At 35.4% G+C, this 20,439-nt stretch overlaps 1 protein-coding gene across 10 annotated transcripts in view; it reads left to right on the forward strand.

The window, feature by feature from the left end:
* Positions 1-20,439, forward strand: part of NLGN4X (neuroligin 4 X-linked) — a 200,201-nt gene that overhangs the window by 108,774 nt on the left and 70,988 nt on the right. For 8 of the 10 annotated variants that reach the window (XM_066982656.1, XM_066982657.1, XM_066982638.1 and 5 more), the window contains one exon: positions 17,637-17,696. The exons of the other annotated variants lie outside the window; for them this stretch is intronic. In XM_066982656.1, coding sequence (XP_066838757.1) covers positions 17,637-17,696 — 60 coding nt within the window. The remainder of the gene's footprint in view (positions 1-17,636; positions 17,697-20,439) is intronic. 10 annotated transcript variants of the gene reach the window in all.

The raw sequence follows: 20,439 nt of genomic DNA on the forward strand, positions 1-20,439 counted from the left end.
GGCTGCATCAAAAGAAACACGGCCAGCAGGTGGAGGGAGGTGATTCTTCCCCTCTGCTCTGCTCTCACGAGACCTGACCCGGAGTACCGTGTTCAGCTCTGGGGCCCCCAGCATAAGAAAGACAGCGACCTGGTAGAGTGAGTCCAGAGGAGGGCCACGAGGATGGTCAGAGGGCGAGAAAACCTCTCCTATGATGACAGTCTGAGGTAGCTGGGGTTGTTCAGTCTCGAGAAGAGAAGGCTCCAGAGAGACCTTACAATGGTTTTTCAGTACTTAAAGGGAGCCTACAAGAAAACTGGAGAGGGACTCTTTACTGGAGAGTAAGGAGAGATATTGGAGAGACAGAACAAGGTGTAACTTCTGCAAACTAAAAGAGGAGAGATTTAGACTAGGTATTCAGAAGAAATTCCTTACTCTGAGGGTGGTGAGGCACTGGAACATGTTGCCCAGAGAAGCAGTGTTGCTTGTTGTACTGTGGGGATAGCAGTGAAATAGAGGAGCTGATTTTCTGTTGCTGCAGTCTCTAAGAGATTGACGATTGACTGGGAGAGAAAGCAGAAATGATCCTCCCGTGATAAAAAAAAAAAAAAAAAAAAATTCTTTCACTGAAAACCAAATTTAGAAAAGTCATTCCAGGTGTGTACTTGGGACAGTAACAGGTCCTGTCTTCAGTCCTAGTATCACTCTAGCACCTGCTTTTGGTTTCATTGGGACAGTAACAGGTCCTGTCTTCAGTCCTAGTATCACTCTAGCACCTGCTTTTGGTTTCACTGTTGTTGCATGTTGAGTAAGTATGTTGCTGCAAAAGTCAAATTAGTCTATGCCATCATTAAAACTGAAGTTTAAATTGTTGTATAAAACTACACCATTAATTTTTATCCTGATCCTTTCTCTCCTTTCTCTCAAACTGGCTGCTTTATAATGCACCAGAATAAGGAATCCTGATAGTGAAAAAGAATTTTTTCACATTTAAACTTCACTGCAGTTTTCTTCCCAGGTAGTTGGTAGTTGGTGGTTGATTTATTTTGTGAAACATACAATCCATGATTTTTCCTATAAGAATAATATTAAGCATAAAGCAGTCCACTTAAGTCAATAAAATAAACAATCGTAACTATATTTTGTCTTCTGTAGAGTAGTTAATGTCAGTTAAATAGTGTAATATGCTTAAAACAATAAAAAATGTTAAATGTGTTGTATTTCTTTCTTTGTCATAAGACTTCATTGCTTTAAAAAAAAAAGTTGTTGAACTATTGAAGATGAATAAATTTTAAACATACCAAATTATTTAGAGGAGTTTAACACTTGTGTTCACAGAAATGTTACTCTAAGTCTTACCTTACACATAATATAGGGGAACAATAATAGTATCCCTTTCATTTTTCTGCTCTTTAGATCAAATTCATTTCAATCTCTTTTAATAATAAGTCAATTTTTTCTTCTAAAAATTTATAGTACTGATGTAAGACTTTATATATTTTTGCTATATTCTGTGTGAAAATAAAACTCAATGTGAATGTATCATTGTGGTGGTTTCACTCAGGTGGGCAGCCGAGTTCCATCACAGCCGCTATTTCACTCCCCCTTCCCAAAAAGAAAGGGGGAGGAAATACAATGTGAAGGGCTCAAGGGTTGAGATAAGGATGGGGAGATCAGTCAACAATTATTGTGATGGGCAAAACAGACTCAGAGTAAGGAGACAGTAAGATTCAGTGCCTATTACTAACAAGCTAGAAAAGTGAGAAACAAAGGAATGAAACCAAAACCACCTTCCCCCCATCCACCCTCTTCCACCTCCTCCCCCCAAATGGTGCAGGGGAATGGTGAACAGGGGCTGCAGTCAGTCCCTAATGCTTCTTCTCTGCCACTCCTTCATGGTCACTTTCTTCCCCTGCTGTAGCGTGGAGTCCTTCCCTCGGGATGCCGTCCTTCCCAAACTGATCCTGCGGGGGCTTCCCACAGGGAGCAGGTCTTCAAGAACCGCTCCAGATATGGGTCCGTACCATGGGGTCCACCCATCAGGAGCAAACTGCTACAACCTGGGTGCCCCACTGGCGGCACCTCCCCCCAGATCCCCTGCTCCTGCATGGGCTCCTCTCCACAGCCTGCAGCTCCAGTCCAGAATCTGCTCTAGCAGCGGTTTTCCCTGGGCCGCAACCTCCTTCAGTGCAGGTCCACCTGTTCCACTGTCGTCTCCTCCATGGGATGCAGCATGGAAATTTTCTCCACCGTGGTGCACCATGGTCTGCAGGGGGGACAACCTGCTTCACCACAGGCCGCAGGGGACTTCTGCTCCGGCACCTGGAACACTTCCTGCCCCTCCTCCTTCACTGACTTTGGTGTCTGCAGGGCTGTTTTTCTTTCCTCTCTCTCCCAGCTGCTGTTCCCCAGCAGTGTTTTAGTGTTTTGTTGTTGTTGTTGTTTTTTCCCTTTCCTAAATATGCTCTCACAGAGGCACAAACAATATCGCTTACTGGCCTGGCTCTGGCCAGAGACGAGGCCCTTATCTAACATGGGGCAGCCTCTGGATTCTTCTCGCAGAAGCCACCCACATGGCCCCCTGCTACCAAAACCTTGCCATGTAAACCCACTACAATCATTTCTGATAAGACCTGCCATATCTGGTTATTATGCTTTAATGTACAAAATTACTATATTTTCAGAATTACTTCATAATATGCTTTAACATTCTAAGGACTTTTTGTTGTTGTTGTTGTTTTAACAGTTCTCACTGCTACAACTAGAGTAACACTCAAGTCTTTTTTTCTTGGAAGTTGTGGATACTTTGGAACTTAGAAATTGTATTTCTAGCTCAAGTAGTTTCCACTGTGCATGGTGATTCATTTTTAAACTTCCTACTGTAAACTTCCTACTTTAAACCTCCATCTCGGTGCTAGTCTTGCTTTTTATTCAAGAAAGAGAAAAAAGCACACCTATTTTGCAATTCATCTCAACCTTGGGCAGACATTCTTCCTCTCGACTGACTGTAGAAAATTGCTGGGGTAAATAGGTCATATTCCATAGGCATTTAGATGTACGTTGACTTCAGTTTGAAAAGCAGCACCTTATGTGTCATCCGTCATTTATCTAGCTTCGTAAACTAATATGAAGATATTCATATTCTTTCTGGTCTTGAATCATGTCATTTCTGTTACTGGAAGATACCATCATTTATCTTCTTTTTTCCAGATCATTAGCAAAATGTTAAACAATGTGAGATTAATGTAGAGAGTATTTCATTACACCATTAATCTTTTGCAACATTGAAAATTTACTTTTGGTTACAATTTAACCTACTCTGTATATCTTTTTTTTTTTTTTTTTTTTTTTTTTTAAATCCATGACATTACTTCAGCTTTCTTTGTGAATATTATGTTCTCAACATCTTCCCACCAAAGTGAGTTTATCAAAAACTCTATGAAATCTCACTAATTTTATCTGTAAGTTTCTTTTTAGCAAGTATTCTCTAGAGATGCTTAAAGATTGCTAGCATATCAAAGAGCCATATTTTTTTCTTTAAAGACAGCTGTGGGTTCTATCAATGTATCTGAATGCTTTATGATGCTTTTAATTTCTCTTTTCCTTAGTCTATAGTAACATTATTTTCCTTGATTTTAATATGAACATTATCTGTTCCTACTAATCTGCTATTATAATAGCTTAACTTAATTAGCCACTGAAGTTTTTTGGTTTTTTTCCTGACAAATCAACAATTTTATCCTCAAAACATTTTAGAGAATACAATATTGGTTTATTCTTAATGAATTTAAGGACATATGTGCTAGCATTTCCTCTTCTGACACTTCAGTTTATCAAAAATGTAAATTATTTTGATTCTCTCTTATGCGTTTTTATTTAAATTACTTTAATAAGATAAATTAATGTTATCTTGTTTTTTTTTTTTATTATTATAAAAATAGATACCCAGAGAAGAAATAGAGAGTAAATGAAGAACAAAGTTAAATTAACAAATATGAAATCACAGAATCTGAAATAACATTCAGTTACTACTGAATTGCTGAAGATGGGCTATAACTGAAGACAGCATGGGCTCTAATTATTTTGATAGTCTAGGGTAGTGGAATATGTATTATGTGTAGTTAAGCATAAAGCTAGGGTAAAGTTAACTGAAAAAAATGGGAAAAAAAAAAAGAACATCATGGAATAAAAACATGAATGAAGAGAAGGGTCAAAGACTTGTAAGAAAGTCTTGATTGTAAAAACATCATTTTAGAAAGCTGCCCAGTGTGAAGAAAGTATGATGCTAGAGGATGCAATATCATGAAGAACAATGAAGAAAGAGTTGCAAGAAAATAACTTGTCAGATGATGTCAGTTTCTTGATGTGGAAATCTGTGAGCTACTGTTTAGATAGGGAACATTATCACTTATTTTAACAGCCTGTTTTATACCATATGGCTGATGTTAATGGATTTACAACCTATTTTCAAAGGCAGGAGCCCGAATCACAAATTAAGGGTTGTTACCGTAATTGCTTTTTTTTTTTTTTTTTAATAGCAGAAATTAATAATAAAGGCAAGAGGGACACCATGTAGAGACCTGTGAAAAGAGATATAATGTGGTAAAGTCTATATGGGATGGAGAGGGGCAGTGCACTTTTGTCACTATGAATATTATATCAGCTAAAATGTGTATGACAGCAAAGCTATATTTAAATGCTGAAATGCAGAAAGATGTTTGCACTGAACTTTAGGTACAACTTTTGTTGTTAGAAACTGTGCAAAATCAAAGCACACCCATCACTAATGTTATGAGAAGCTGTTGATAATCTTTATATAAACATTGTTCTGATTACATGAGGATCTATTAGAGAATTTATGTTGAAATTCAAGGAAAACAGAAAATTTTACACACAAAAAATATGAAAGACATCCAATTTTTCACAGCTTCTCTTATTTCTGAGGGATTCAATGACTGTGGTTATCAATAAGCTGAATTTTCTTCCGTTCTCTTCTTCTGCTTTCTATGGCTATTTTAATCATGGTTTGTTGACAATACTGGTGGCACCCAAAAGAAAAAAAAAATCAAAGCAATGAGCATTCTCATCATTTTCCCATGTTGTTAAAGGTTCAGGTATGGCGTGTTAAAAGGAGCATGGAGAACATGGCAAATGCCACACAGGCACACATATACACACACGCGTGCACACAGTAAAATTAACAAAATTTGGCCTGTGTCAGTGGGCTTTATGCCTGTAAAAGTGTTTTTTTTTTTTTTTTTTGATGTTAGGAAAAAAAATAAAGATATACCCTGAGAGATTTAATGACTCCTTCCTTCCTTCCTTCCTTCCTTCCTTCCTTCCTTCCTTCCTTCCTTCCTTCCTTCCTTCCTTCCTTCCTTCCTTCCTTCCTTCCTTCCTTCCTTCCTTCCTTCCTTCCTTCCTTCCTTCCTTCCATTCTTTTCTGGATTTTTAAGTGTGATATTTTCTTCTTGATGCTGTCAGTGGTAGGAAGCTGGCTGTGGTGCCAATATATCTGTTTTGTTTCTGTAAGTGTGTTTTAGTACTGATATGAGTGGCTGAGTAACAAAACCAGACAGGCAGATATAGTTTGAACACCCTTGCTAGCTCACTTTGTCAGTGACCTTCAACACACTTACATCCAGTATCTTATTTTCCTCAGCAAAACACCCAATTATATTTAATTTCATCAAATAGATGGTCGGTGTTTAAAATTGTAAATTGCACTAACTGAGTCAAGAAACATTCAGACCTCTTTTACAGCTGAATACAAATGCAGAAGTTCTATTTTTTGCCTGTAGGAACTGAAGTATGGCAGTAGATTTCACCAGTACGCATACAATAATATTCTTTAAAGAAACCAAAAGAAGAAAAGTTTGACCTGTTCTTTTCGGTAAGAACTATTCATTTATGTTTATCCAAAGAAGACTGGAATTTGATTTCTCAGAACTCATTGCATGTACAAGCCTTGTTATTCAACATATAATTCTGTGATTCCTATGATTCCCTTTAAATGCAAAATTCAACTTGTCTTTCTTCAAGCCAAACAGCAAAATCATATTACTTAACATAATTATTATATCAATATATTATATGTTATAATATAATATATTATATGTTGCCATATGGAATGTGCAATGTAGTAATTATACCATATAAGTCCTCCTTAAAAATAAAAAAATAAAAAATTGTTTCTAATCTTGTACTTCTGTCACATAATGAAAATTTACAAGCTACTGTGGTTCTTTTCTAAATTTTAAGTAAAGCATGAAACCATCATTGGAAAGACAAAGCTTAAATTCTAAAAGTGAATTTAGAAAGCAGAATGGAAACCTAAACTGAGACATGAATTATCATTAACATTGTTCAACAGAGAAAATATTATTCCACTAGAGCAGTTATATAATCCACAAACATTATGAATCAAAATCAGCTAACTGATATTATCGAGTTATGGAGATCACTTGGAGCAGATACTAGTGATAGAAATGCTGTGATGTTGAAATATAAAAGCTTAAATCATGATTCTGGCCATCTGTTTTGAAGTTAGCATAATGTAACTAATACTTTAATAACATGCATGAATTCAAACAATCCCTCTTCAGCTTTAACGTTTGTAAACAGATAAAATCTTGGAACTCAGGTACAGAGGCATATAGCAGTTAACCTGACCTTCTCTTGAGAGAAGTCTGCTGCTTACCAGGAGCTTGTATCAGGGATGTCACCAAGGCGAGCCTTGTACAGTCCGACTATTATCTACTGCTGTTGTTTCACATAGGCATAAGTGATGCAGCCAGGAGCATCCTGAGGAATATCAAGAGGTATTACAGAGCCCTGGGAGCAGCAGTAAAGGACTCATGAGTGCAGTAGTTTTTCATCAGTCCTCCCAGTCAAAGGGAAGGGGATTGAAAGTGACAACTGCTCTTGCAAATCAATGGATGGTTGCAGGACTGGTGCCACAGACAGGAGTGGTTCAGCTACTTAGACCATAGGACTTGCTTTGAGAAATATGGTCTGCTGGCAGCTGATGCTCTTCCCCTTCTCCTACCAGAGAAGGGGAAGAGCACATTTGGTCATAGGCTTGCCAAGCTGGTGAAGAAGGTTTTAAACTAGAGCTGCTGGGGAAGGGGAACCTCAGTCCATCCTGCTCCTCCAAGTTTGATGCCAGTGTCAGTGATAGATGCTCAGAGCGTGGAGTTTGGTCACAGGTTAGTAGGAGAGCACCTGAAGAGTAGCACAAAGGAATTCCAGCCACTACAACCAGCAAGTCAAATTCCTCAGGGGCTCAACTCAAATATCTCTATGCTAATGCATATAGCATGGGAAATAAACAAAAGGAGTTAGAGATATATGCATGTCTGCAGGGCTATGACCTCACTGTCATTACAGTGACGTGGTGGAATGGATCCCATGACAGGAGTGTTGGAATGGAAGGACACAGGCTCTTTAGGAAGGTTAAGCAGGGGAAATGAGGAAGAGGCATCACCTTCTATGTCAATGAGCAGCTGGAGTGCATGGAGCTCTGCCTGGGGATAGCTGAGAGCTGACAGAAATGTTATGGGTCAGGGTTAAAGGGAAGGCAGGGACAGGTAACATTATAGTGTGAGTCTGCTACGGGTCACATGATCAGGAAGAAGAAGCAGATGAGGACTTCTATAAACAGACAGAAGCAGCCTCATATTCGCAAGCCTTGGTCCTCATAGGGAACTTAAACCACCCCAATATTTGTTGGAGGGACAGTACAACAGGGCATAGGCAGGATTTCCTGTAATGTGTTGATGATAACTCCCTTCTCCAAGTGATAGAGGAGCCAAAGAGGAGAGGTGCTATGCTGAACCTCATTCTCACCAACAAGGAGGGGCTGATGGGGGAATGTAAAGCTCAAGGGCAGCCTTGGCTGCAGTGACAATGCAATGGTGCAGTTTAGGATCCTGAGGGCAGCAAGGAGAAAGCATTACCCATATCTTATACCTGCTCACTTGCCAGTACAGTATATTACATATACTTCTGGACAAACTCTGCAGTGAGATTTATATATCCTACAGGGACTTTCATATTCTTGGACCTTTTGTTTTGTTTTGTTTTGTTTTGTTTGTTTGTTTGTTTTTGTTTTTGTTTTTCAGGCAAAGTTGGCAAAAATATCTTCTTGGTCCTCAGACAGGACTGAAGTCAGTTTCATCACAGTGCATACTGGTATTTTCTTAGAAGTCAACAGGACTGCTCATATGCTAAAAACCTGAGTTTTGCCAGCTTAGAGACAACACATAGAAAAGGAAAGGGTGTTTATTTAAATATTTCAGTATATTGAACTGATTGTTAGATTCGCAGTTTTGTGATTCAAGAAAGTAGCATGTAGGTATCTTTTCTGAATTGCAAGATGACTTCACTGGTGAGAGGGGTGAGATGGGTGGAAGCAAATGCTGTGCAGTATTGTGCACACAGACATGTTAGCATTTTTACATTCACACCTCATCAGGTGCACCAATTCAGGAGAGACATGTAAGCTGTCTGAGGTCACTGCCACACTTTCATACTGACTATGTTGCTCCTGATGCTTGTACAGAAAAAAAAAAAAAAAAAAAAAAAAAAAAAGTGTTTCTGCCTGAATTAATTTAAATAACTATATGATTTTTTTCTGATTTTTTTTTTTTTTTTTTTTAATGAATGTTTCATTATTCCATCATTAAGCACTGCGGGCTCAGTCCAGTCCTCAGTCAAACAGAGCAGATTCAGTTATAGTGGAACTACAAAAAAACCTACCCTTATGTGTTGGAGGTCACTGAAAGGATAAGCTGGCTACACAAAGCCTTCTTTCTTCTGAGCAGTTGTAGACAGTTTTGTCAAAGCAATGTACTTTATTTAGAAGAATTTAAGTTCTATATGTGGTGTAACTGCATAACAAAGACAATTTTTTTTTCTTGAACATATGTAACTAACTCATTTCCATGATAGTTATTAATTTTCAAAAACAACAGTGATTTATATATTAAAAGTTATCAAACAAGTATTAACTTTTGTGATTTAATGTGATTTAATAGTTTTAAAAATTTTCACTATTTTTTATTCAAAACATTTTTATTTTTTGTAGATTAAAATAAATCTCTTACAGATTTTTGTTTAGATTTTTTTAAGTATTTCTTTATGTAACATGATGAATTATTCATAAAACCTAGTGGAAGAGAACTAGGCAGTCATATGTATTAACACAGAATGAAAGATGAAGCTGATTAGCTTTATCACCTTTTCCAGAATGAATAAATACAATCTAAATAAATGAGAATATTTTCAGAATAATAAATAGCTTTTAGTTGTGTTTCTTTTAGTAACTATGACAAATGTCAAATTATTGTCCTGGTTTCAGCTAGGATAGAGCGATAGAGCTAATTTTCCTCCTGGTAGATGGTGCTGTGCTTTGGATTTAGGATGAGAATAATCACAGAACCAGAGAATCACAGAATGGGCAGGGTTGGAAGGAACCTCTGAAGATCATCTAGTCCAACTCCCCTGCCAAGCAGGATCATCTAGAGTACATTGCAGAGGATGGCATCCAGGTGGGTTTTGAATATCTCCAGAGAAGGAGACTCCACAAACTCTTTGGGCAAACCGTGCCAGTGCTCTGTCACCCTCACAGTAAAGAAGTGCCCCTTCATAACATTGATAACACACTGATCTTTTAGTTGTTGCTGAGCAGTTCTTACACTAGGTCAAGGACTTTTCAACTTCTCATGCTGCCCTGCCAGTGAGGAGGCTGGGGATGCAGAAGAAACTGTGAGGGGATAGAACCAGGACAGCTGAACCAAACTTGACAGAATGATGTTCCATACCATATGACATCATTCTGAACAATTATATGGGGTGGCTGACCTGGGGGGGGGGGGGGGGGGGGGGCACTGGTGGAGGACACACTGGGCATTGTTCAGCAGGTGGTGAGCAATTGCATTGTGTATCACTTGCTTTGTATATTTATTATCATCATCATCATCATCAATATTAATATTAATAGTTATCTTCCTTTTCTGTTCTATTAAAATATCTTTATCTCAACCCACAAGCTTTTACTTTTCTGGAAACTTTGACTGAAAGAAAAGGCTACTCTATTTGTCCAAAGTAACATAAATGAGGGCTTTATCTTTTGAAATTTATAAATAATGGTGAATAGGAATGAGCTGCTAATATGAATACAGAATAGTGTTATCAGAGTGCACTCAGGCCAAAACTTCATGTAACGACATAGCTCCTGAATGACAACTATTGTTACTATTTATTGTAAGCTTTTTTTGGTCTTAGCCCATGGTCAGGATCACATATCAACTGTACAGATAGTCTGAAGATTTTCCCTGCACTGACATTTGCATAAATATATTTTCTTCATTGAGATTAATCTGTTTCAACACAATGGTTTGGAATGAACTTGTAAGGAAAAGAACTCCCGTATCAATCAATCAAAACTAGCAACTGTTATTAAACACTAGTAAGTAATTATGTCTAAAACGTTCCTATCTTTCTAAAGTGGTTGCCTCATTCTCTGAAACTTTATGGAACAACATGATCACTCTGTGTGAAAATTAATATATTTCATTGCCCTGTACTAACCTGTTGGAAGATATAACCTTCTATATCACCATGTAGTTCATTGAGGAAAACCAGCTGATGTAATCTTTTTGGATTTCAGTAAAGCTTTTGACACAGTTTCCCATAGGATCCTACTGGACAAAATTTCCAGCATACAGCTGGACAAAAACAGCATACGATGAGTGAATAACTGGCTGACAGGTAAGACTAAAACGGTTGTGGTAAATGGGTCCGCATCAGGCTGGCAGCCAGTCACCACTGGGGTCCCCCAAAGCTCCTTTATAGGGCCAGTTCTCTTCAGTGTTTTTATAAATGATTTGGGTGTAGGACTAGAAGGTGTACTGAGTAAATTTGTTGATGATACTAGACTGGGAGGAGTTGTTACCTCTGATGAGGGTGGAAAGACCTTACAGAGAGATCTGGACAGACTGGACATCTGGGCAATCACCAACTGCATAAAGGTTAACAAGAGCAAGTGCCGGGTCCTGCACGTGGGATGGGGCAACCCTGACTATACATACAGACTGGGTGATGAGACACTGGAGAGCAGTCCCACAGAGAGGGATCTGGGGGTTGTGCTTGACAGCAAGTTGAATATGAGCCAGCAGTGTGCCCTGGCAGCCAGGAGGGCCAACCGTATCCTGGGATGCATCAAGCACAAAATTGCTAGTAGGTCGAGGGAAGTGATTGTCCCGCTCTACTCTGCGCTGGTGCGGCCTCACCTCGAGTACTGTGTGCAGTTCTAGGCACCACTGTACAAAAAGGATGTGAAGCTGTTGGAGAGTGTCCAGAGAAGGGCTACAAAGATGGTGAAGGGCCTAGAGGGGAAGATATATGAGGAGCAGCTGAGGTCATTTGGCCTGTTCAGCCTGGAAGAGAGAAGGCTGAGGGGAGACCTCATCATGGTCTACAGCTTCCTCATGAAGGGACTGTGGAGGGACAGGTGATGATCTATTCTCTCTAAATGACCAGTGATAGAACCCAAGGGAATGGTGTCAAGCTGTGACAGGGGAGGTTCAGGCTGGACATCAGGAAGAGGTTCTTCACTGAGAGGGTTGTCACGCACTGGAACAGGCTCCCCAGGGACGTAGTCATGGCACCAAGCCTGTTGGAGTTTAAGAAGCATTTGGACTGTGCATTTAGTCACATGATCTGAATTTTTGTGTAGACCCGTGTGGTGCCAGGAGCTGAACTCAATGATCCTTATGGGTCCCTTCCAACTTGGGATATTCTGTGATTCTATGATTCTATAACCTCTTTTAAAGCATATCAAAGCTAGTTAAGGTCTGATTTAATGTAGTTATTGTTACCCAGGGAAAGAGCTTGTGGGGAACACATAATATAGGGCATGGAGGAGTCATTACTTCTGTCTTATTTGGAAGGAACAATATAGACAATACTGAAGTGTTAAATATGATGAATTTCATCCCACTTTCAATCTTCGTATATGGAATAATTACAGCACAGAAAAATGCAAGCAATCTTTCTTAAACAAATGCATGGGTAATCATGTAATTGAAAACTATACACAATGCATAGTACAGAGCTGAGGTTATATTAGAATTTCATATTTTTTATGCAATCTATTCTGCAACCTGATAAATTTTATTTTTATATAGAAGTCTCTGTGTGGATTTTTTCTCTAACACATTTGTAAGAAGACTGTGAAATAGCATCTTATTTTATTTTTTAATCCTCCCCAATTCATGAAACACAAAACTCTTTAGAGATTTTTGCTGCAATTTCTTTCTGTCCTTCCTGTTTTTAATATGACACAAAGTTGTCATTTAGTTCTTTTATTTTTTTTTTTCTTGAAAAACAAACAACCTAACAAACAAACACCTTTTCCTGTCTATATAGCAGCAGATACACATTTGCTGAGGTCTGAAATTCTATTGACTTTTTTAGTGCAGCTGGAACCATTAAGAAAATGCTGTGAAGGAAAACAAATCTGATTATGTTACTTGTTCTTTAGGTAATGTTTCTGCTGTACAGAGCTAACTGTTTCAATACAAGGTTTTTTTTTGTTGCTGTTTTTGTTGTTAATGGTATCAAAATAATGGCCACTGTAATCTTGTGTCTTCTGCTATTCAGTGATAATGTAGGAGTTACAACAAAACCAAACAAATCAAATTCCAGAAAAATTAAGTGAAATTCTAAGCTTTCATTGACTACCACACTAAAAATTATCTAGAATAATAGGAATCTAAGTCTTATTAACTAGGAGAGATGGGAGACATCTAATTTTTGGCTAATGACTGCTTTGGAATAATTGAATGAATTTATTTGTAGGAGTTGCATACAATGTATGAAGGATTAAATTCTGGAAGGGGAAATTAAAAAAAAATACTTGAAGAAGTTCTAAAATTTTTAAAATCTATACCAAATAAGTAAATAAATAAAATACAGTTTATTGATGCAAATTCTTACCCCAAAATGTATTTCTTTTTCTTAAAAATTTGTATCATTATATCCAACATAAGTTTGTGATAATGTTTACAAGTTCATAAAACAATACTTGAATCCAAGTTTCCTCACAAAACAGGAAAAGAGTACATTCTTATTAATCAGTGAGATCACAGCTTCTTCTATTTCTTGTCTCTCTTTTAATCCTCCCTTATGCTTTAAACCTAAAGTTTTCCAGAAGATGTACATGTAACAGATGTTAAAATCACTTACTATTAATTTATTTTTCTTTTAATGTCATGAATAAACTCTGAGTCCCTTGACTGTTTACTACAATTGTTTACTGTCTGTTTACTGCAGTAAATTGTTTACTACAACTGTTTACTATCTGTCCCTGAGGACAAGATTTGAGCATTTAATAAAAACCCTGTACCAAGACACTTGTGAAGTCTTTCGAGATCTTGCATATATTTTGAAAATTTTGGACTCCTGCAAGCAAGGGTAATGGCTAGTGTGCCTGCTTACCTGCCTGTCCTGGGATTTTTGAATTTGTCAGATTATCTCCAGCTAAGGCAAAGCAATCTACTACAAATCCAAAATTTTCTATCCCTTGGCAGGTAATTCTTGCAGGGAAGTCAGAATCTTTACTATCAGATTAATAATCAATAATCTGAAAAACAATAAATGGAATGGGTATTATTATTATTATTTATTCTGGGAAATGACAGAAGATTAATACGTCCTCAGTCCTACACTTGTACAACCTCATACAGAAGAGACATAACTCTGTGAAAGAAATATAACCTTTCTTAGAGATATACAAATAATCTTCACTTAGCATACTGTTTCATACATTTGCATAAACTAAAGCAGAAACTCTCCTATTTTAAAGATGTATTGTATTTTAAAGTGGAAGCTAATCACATGTGTAGAAGAGTTGCCTGCAATGTTTTCTTCAGGTTTGCAAATATTTACATCAAGAAGAAATGTGGCTGACAATCAGTTATAAAAGCACTATGTTCTACTTTGTGATTTGTTTTTGTTACTAAAATAAGTATACAAAAAAATTACCTTACCTCAATTATTGTTTCATTAACCAGATAAATTTTCTAAAGAAAAAGTTGTCCAGAACAGTAGAAGAAACTATTGTTAATATATATTTTCTGCTTTTCTGTCTCATTTCTGAAAATGAGAATTCCAAAATATGTTTGTCTTCTTTTACCTTTTGAACTCAGAAAATAAAATTACCTAGTTATGCATGTGGACAATTAGTGCAAACACATTTTTTACATGTAAAATTGTCAGATTTTAATTTCATTTTAGCACCATTATGAGAAGGGGGTTCCAGAGAATAAACCTGTATTTTTTCTGGTTGTCTATTAACTATGAAGAGCATTTTCATGTATATTTACGTATATATTTTTGCACATATATACGCCCAAACATAAACGCAAACACACATTGGCAGTATCTAGTAAGTAAGAATTAAAGGGCATTTAATTGTGTGTATATATTTCTCTCCAATTAAATTCAACAGGCTTTTTAAAATACAGATACATAAGGAGATGATTGCTTTTCTCTGATATCTCTTCTAGTGTAGGTGATCCACAGACAGGTTCTAAGACAATAGTCTTTTTCGTCAATAATCTTTTCAATAGTCTGTCAATAATCTTTTTCTTCCACCTTTATTTGAAATGCCTACATGCCTCGTTTGATCTTTCTTCAGCTGCCAAATGAGAGCTTCTTGGTACATCTACAAAGGTAGCTAGAGAGTCTTGGACATAGTTGTGAGCCAGGGATTTAACACTTGTACACTAAGTGAGAATCAAGATAAAGCTAACCCACCAGTCTTGGGATAAATACAGAAAATATAATTCTGCTTTCCTATTGCTCTCCTGAGACAGTAATGAACTGTTGACTTGAGCTGATTGTAAAACTATAATAGGTCTCCTGGGATAGGAAACCAAGAGCTTTAGAGATCTATTGAAAGGTCTGCATAAATACGAAATATCACATATCACAGAAAGAATGACTATTAAATCCTGTATTAATCGAGTCTGAGCTGGAACTTTCCAGAAGATTGAACATGTTCTGTGTGAAACTGGGAGGTCATGTTATAATGTGCTGTGTGATTTATGAAAAAATTACATGGTGTCAAAAGGTCTACCATGTGACAGATGGAACAATTACATATAAAATGGAAAAAACAAAAACAAAACAAAAAAAAAACAACTGGGCTTCAGCTGAAACAGCAGTTGATGATTTTTTGCTGTCATTAGAATCTTCAGAATGGATGGCTAAAATGCAAGCACTGGTAAACTGCATACATACCAGACCTGACTGCATTACATATATACGATATATATTGTCTTATTGGAAGTAGATTTAACACGAATTACAAGTACGTCTAAGAAAACCTGCAACTTCAGAATGAGATTTTTGACCATATTCAATCATATCATATCATATCATATCATATCATATCATATCATATCATATCATATCATATCATATCATATCATATCATATCATATCTTTGTTTCTCACACAACTTAATTGAAGATACAGGTTTTGTGTGTACAGGAGTTTCATCTCCTGCTTCTCACATTCAACTGATTAGCACTCTCTTTACTAATCCTTTACTTTAATCAACAAAATAAAAATGTTTTTTACTGTAATTTCAATTGGTTTATTTCAATTTTCAGTTAGCATATATAACAACAGTGGTTCTAGATTATTTCTATAGAAAATTTGTATGCTGGCTGTATCAAGAAGACACAAGCAAACCAGTGAACAGAACATAAACCAAACCTATGTATACTAACATGTCTTAAGTACTTTAACAAGCATTAAGCACATTCTTTCTTATTTACAATTATGGATTGAGATTTACTTGGAACCTTGAATTTTGAGGGCTATAAGGGCTAGAAGAGTAAAAGGAAGTCATAAAATTATTAACTTAGCTAAATATAAAGTCCACTTCCCACCACCCCAAGTAATATGATTAGACAGCTTGTAAGACCAAAGGACACTACATTTTTTGTTCAACGTTATTAACTTTATGGATAAAAGAAAAATAAATAATACCTATGTTAATAAAACTTAATTCCTAAAAATTCTTAAAAATTTAATACTGGAATACCTGAAGATATTTAGCAATAAAATGTAAGTTTTTCTAAAATAAATAATTTTAAATGAGTCTTTTATATCCGTACAAAAGGCCTGAGCTTATCCTGAGTTCATTCAAATCAGCAAAACATACCCTTTGCCTTTACACAGGGAAGGCACAGTGTCAAATGACCAACCATTATACAGAATTGTAAAACAGAATTTAAATAACTTTATTTACATTTAATATTATAAATACAGAGTTTGAAGGTTTTTAATATCGCATCATGGCATCAATGTATCTGTGACATATTCACACTTCATACACAAACTCAAAGTCAAGTATATTGTTCCTTTTCAGTCCATCTTGAAAACACAGTTCCTAATAAAGACAAATCAAAAAACATATGGTTAAAGTGGTGGCATAACATTATCTATTGAGTAACCATATTTCATTTCTAAACTAACGTACAAATTGTGCTTGTTCATAATTCAGTCTGTTATTTAACCTTTTACATTACAGAAGGTTACTTGCTACAGGAGTAAGCACAACATAATGAGACATGGGTTGCAAACATAGCTTAGTGTCATTTTTTAAAGTCAGAAAACAGATATATTGCCCAAGGAGAGGCGCAGGGAAAACTATCATGCTTATTTTATCTTCGTCCCATAAATGCAGACATGTGGACATGGCAGGGGGGGTGCTATATGCTTATATGCGTGTATACACCTCAAAGGTTTGTTGTGAAAGAACATTAAATAAAAATTAAAATTTATTCTTTACCAAATTTTTAAATGAATAAATGCAAGTTCTTTTCCATGGTAAGTAACTATTTTCAGTTATTTTCTCATTTAATTTAAGAGTATGGTATTAGGTATAATATAAACCAGGACTACTTTTTGACAAATTTCATGTCTGGGATTAACTCAACTCTGTGTTTTTCCTGTGTTTTCAGTTTGCTTTTTTGAATATCTTTTTTGTTCATTTGGGAAGAAAAATTAAAATTTAAGGAGTTCTATATGGTTTGTCTTAGTCCATTCAAGTTGTGTAAGACTCAATGCCAATTTTACTTGAATTGCGTCTGTTTAAAATTCAGGTTGTGGCTAATTGTTAATGAATCTTCATGAGCATGAATAACATGTGGCCATTGAAGACAGTGACTGAAGCCATTATTTCTTCAAAGTGACAGAAATCAATTGCATTTCTTATGTAGAAACCATACTTAGTGATTTTTTTAATATATATTTTTTTGGTTTATATTATTCTTTTTTAATAGCACATTAATTTTGTGTTTTTTTTGCAGCAATCACTTTTAACTGAAGTAACTGCATTGTCACAGAATATAATACATTTTTTCAAATATTTTCAATTTGTTCTTCTTGACATTTTATGTTTATGTGCAGTTTGCATCCTTTTTGTTTTTCAATTTCAAATGTAACAGATTTTGACATTTTTGTTACATTTTTCTTTTTTTTTAACTAGCATTTTTCTAATTATTTTTATTTTTGAGAACCTGCTGTTTTTGAATTCTCTTTTTTTCCCTTTATTCTCCTCCTCAATATGAACCCAGGAGCCAACACAAAGAAAAGCGCAGATGATATAACCAGTAATGATCGTGGTGAAGATGAAGGTATTTTTTGTTTTTTTTCAAAACTCAACCCTGATGCATGAACATAAACTTTTTTTTTATTATTTTTTATTTTAATAATATTAATTATTATTGTTATTGTTATTACTGTTATTTCAACATGATTTTTAGTCACTTACTTGCAGAAGCACACTTCAGTGTTCTTCTTTATTTTCTTCTTTAAAAATTACTTTGTTTTTCTTTTTAAAATCCAATTTAACATATGATTGTAATTCCCCTGTAAAATAAGTGTAAAGGTTATTCCTAGATGTGTGTGAAGTGAGTAATAAATATTATTTAAAAATATGTGCTGTCATTGTCCCCCTCCACCATTCTTTCTTAGGTGAGAAAATGGAATTTGAAAACATGCATGTGTTCTTTTCTCTCTTACACATTTTGTAAATTCATGTGCTTGAAAATCATGAAAAGATCTCACATGTATCCTTTCTTTCATTTCCATCATTTCTCCCGTGCACATACTGTACATTGGATGCTGTTGCATCATGGTTCATCTTTGATATTTTATTTTATTTTATTTTATTTTATTTTATTTTATTTTATTTTATTTTATTTTATTTTATTTTAATTCTCACAGGATGTGATTTACTTATTTGTAGGACATAAAAGTAAAAGAAGCTTCCCCCCCCCCCCCCCCCCATAATCAGCTAGCCTCTGAGGTACATTCATTCCAACTATGAGCAGATTCCCACTGAAATCAACTATAATCTTTGACGTCTTTCAGTCTTGGATTGGATTCCCTGAAAGGAAATGTTAGAGTTCATAATGAAGTACCCTCCAAAAAAGTTTTACAAGGAAATACTTTTTTCTTGCCTTGGCACAGCAAAGGCAGGATACACTAAAATAGAAAGAAGTCAAGAAATCTTCCTCTATTCTCACCCTTCCTTTTCATTAAAGTTACACTGTCATTTTATTTCACTCTTTGTACTTACCCAATTAAGAAAAAATATTTTCAAATTAAATGAGCAGATAGCAGCCTTGGGAAGTTTATTGTTCTGGATTCGGAGTAATCCTTCTATTATTCCTCTCCTGCTTGGCCATTCCAAAGTGCCTTTATATTTTTCTTCAATTTGACATCAGTTCAAATACATTTGGAACGTTTACCCTCTTGGTTCCCCTTAGAACCACACATATTGTGTTGAGGTTATTTTTTAATCTCCTTTTTTTCTTGGCAGTTCAGCTCAATTCTAGCTATTCTATCTATATATAAAATACCATAATAAAAATCTCTGGTCTTCAATTCACACCTGTTACCCTCTACTGTACAATCTTCATTGCTGAATTACATTCTTTCTTATAATATAAAAATGCTCTGCAGAACAGAGCAAAGTTACTCCATTATTCTCTGACTTTCTTCCTATTTCTTTTCAATATATGCTTTTTTATAAATGACAGTATCATTATTTGCTATAACAATTTCTGCAGCTAATTTTTAAGATAAAGATAAATAGCAAGTGAAAATAAAGTGAAAATGAAAATAAGTGAAATAAGTGAAAATAAAATTGAATAAAATAGAAGGCTTTCAAAGCTACATTCCTTACATCTGTGTGTTTAGCTCAGCTTTTTCTTCCTCCACTTCGTTTTTTCACTGCTCAACCTATACCTATCCTACCCAGAAGGGAATTGAGTTTTTGTTTGTTTGTTTGTTTAATCCTGACTGAATGACCAGAGACACTGATTTCCCTAACGTGTTGTACTATATGACTGAAAGAAGTGCCACTACTCCACATGCAGATATGCTAAATTATTTGTAAAGGTGTACAGTTAATTCTAACAGCTGCTTGATGAAATGCCTTCTGTTTTTTAAGGGACCTTAGACCCTGTTTCCACAGTTTCTGTAGAGCACAAGTTCTTAATTTAGTTAGTCTGATCTCTGGAATCAGGAGCCTACATTTTTTATTATTAGAGGAAGAGATATGAATATAGTCCTAAATACACTCCAAATCATTGGTTAGTGCATCTTTATGACTCACTCTGAAGTATAAAAATATTGCTATCAATTTCATTTAACTTATTTTAGAGAGATCCATCGGTTTATCTGTATCACAGTAATAAATAGGTTTTCTGAGTGTACAAAAGATTAGCTATATAATTCAGGGTCATAAATTTAATAATTTTCTTTAATGCTTAGCTGCTACAATGTGGTAAACCACGACATAGAAGACAGTGATTGATTTACATACAACAAAAAAAATAAATCTGGGCTATAAACTCAGTTAAATTCTCTGTGTTTTTTAACTCCTGGGCTATTTAAAAAGAATGAATAGTTTGCCATGTTTACTTTCATTAGAAAAATTTGATTTTTTGATATTATCTGATACTGAACTATTGGAAATATAATTTCAACAAATGTATCTCAGTGAGGAATAGGAAAGTATGGATCATTTTTGTAATTTTGTCATTATTTATGTATCAGTATTTCTAAATTGGAACATATTTGACTTGGAATACTTTAAAAAATTACAAGATTATTCCGCCTTTTTTTTTTTTTTCTGTTTAAGCGTTTAAGCATTTACATTTGAATTAATTTCTTGTAATATTAAAGACTTCTAAGGGCATTCTGAAAATATTTAATAGAAAATAGTATTTGAAGTAACAAAGAGAAATATTCAAAATATAAACATTAGGCTTATAGGAACTGTGTAAGGTAGCTGTTTTAAGTGGTGATAGTGACATGGAAAACATGAGAAACAGCTAAGAATAGTTTTAGCAGTTTTATAAATTGCTA

This window comes from Anser cygnoides, chromosome 1 (genome assembly GCF_040182565.1).
Source record: "Anser cygnoides isolate HZ-2024a breed goose chromosome 1, Taihu_goose_T2T_genome, whole genome shotgun sequence".
Lineage (NCBI taxonomy): Eukaryota > Metazoa > Chordata > Aves > Anseriformes > Anatidae > Anser > Anser cygnoides.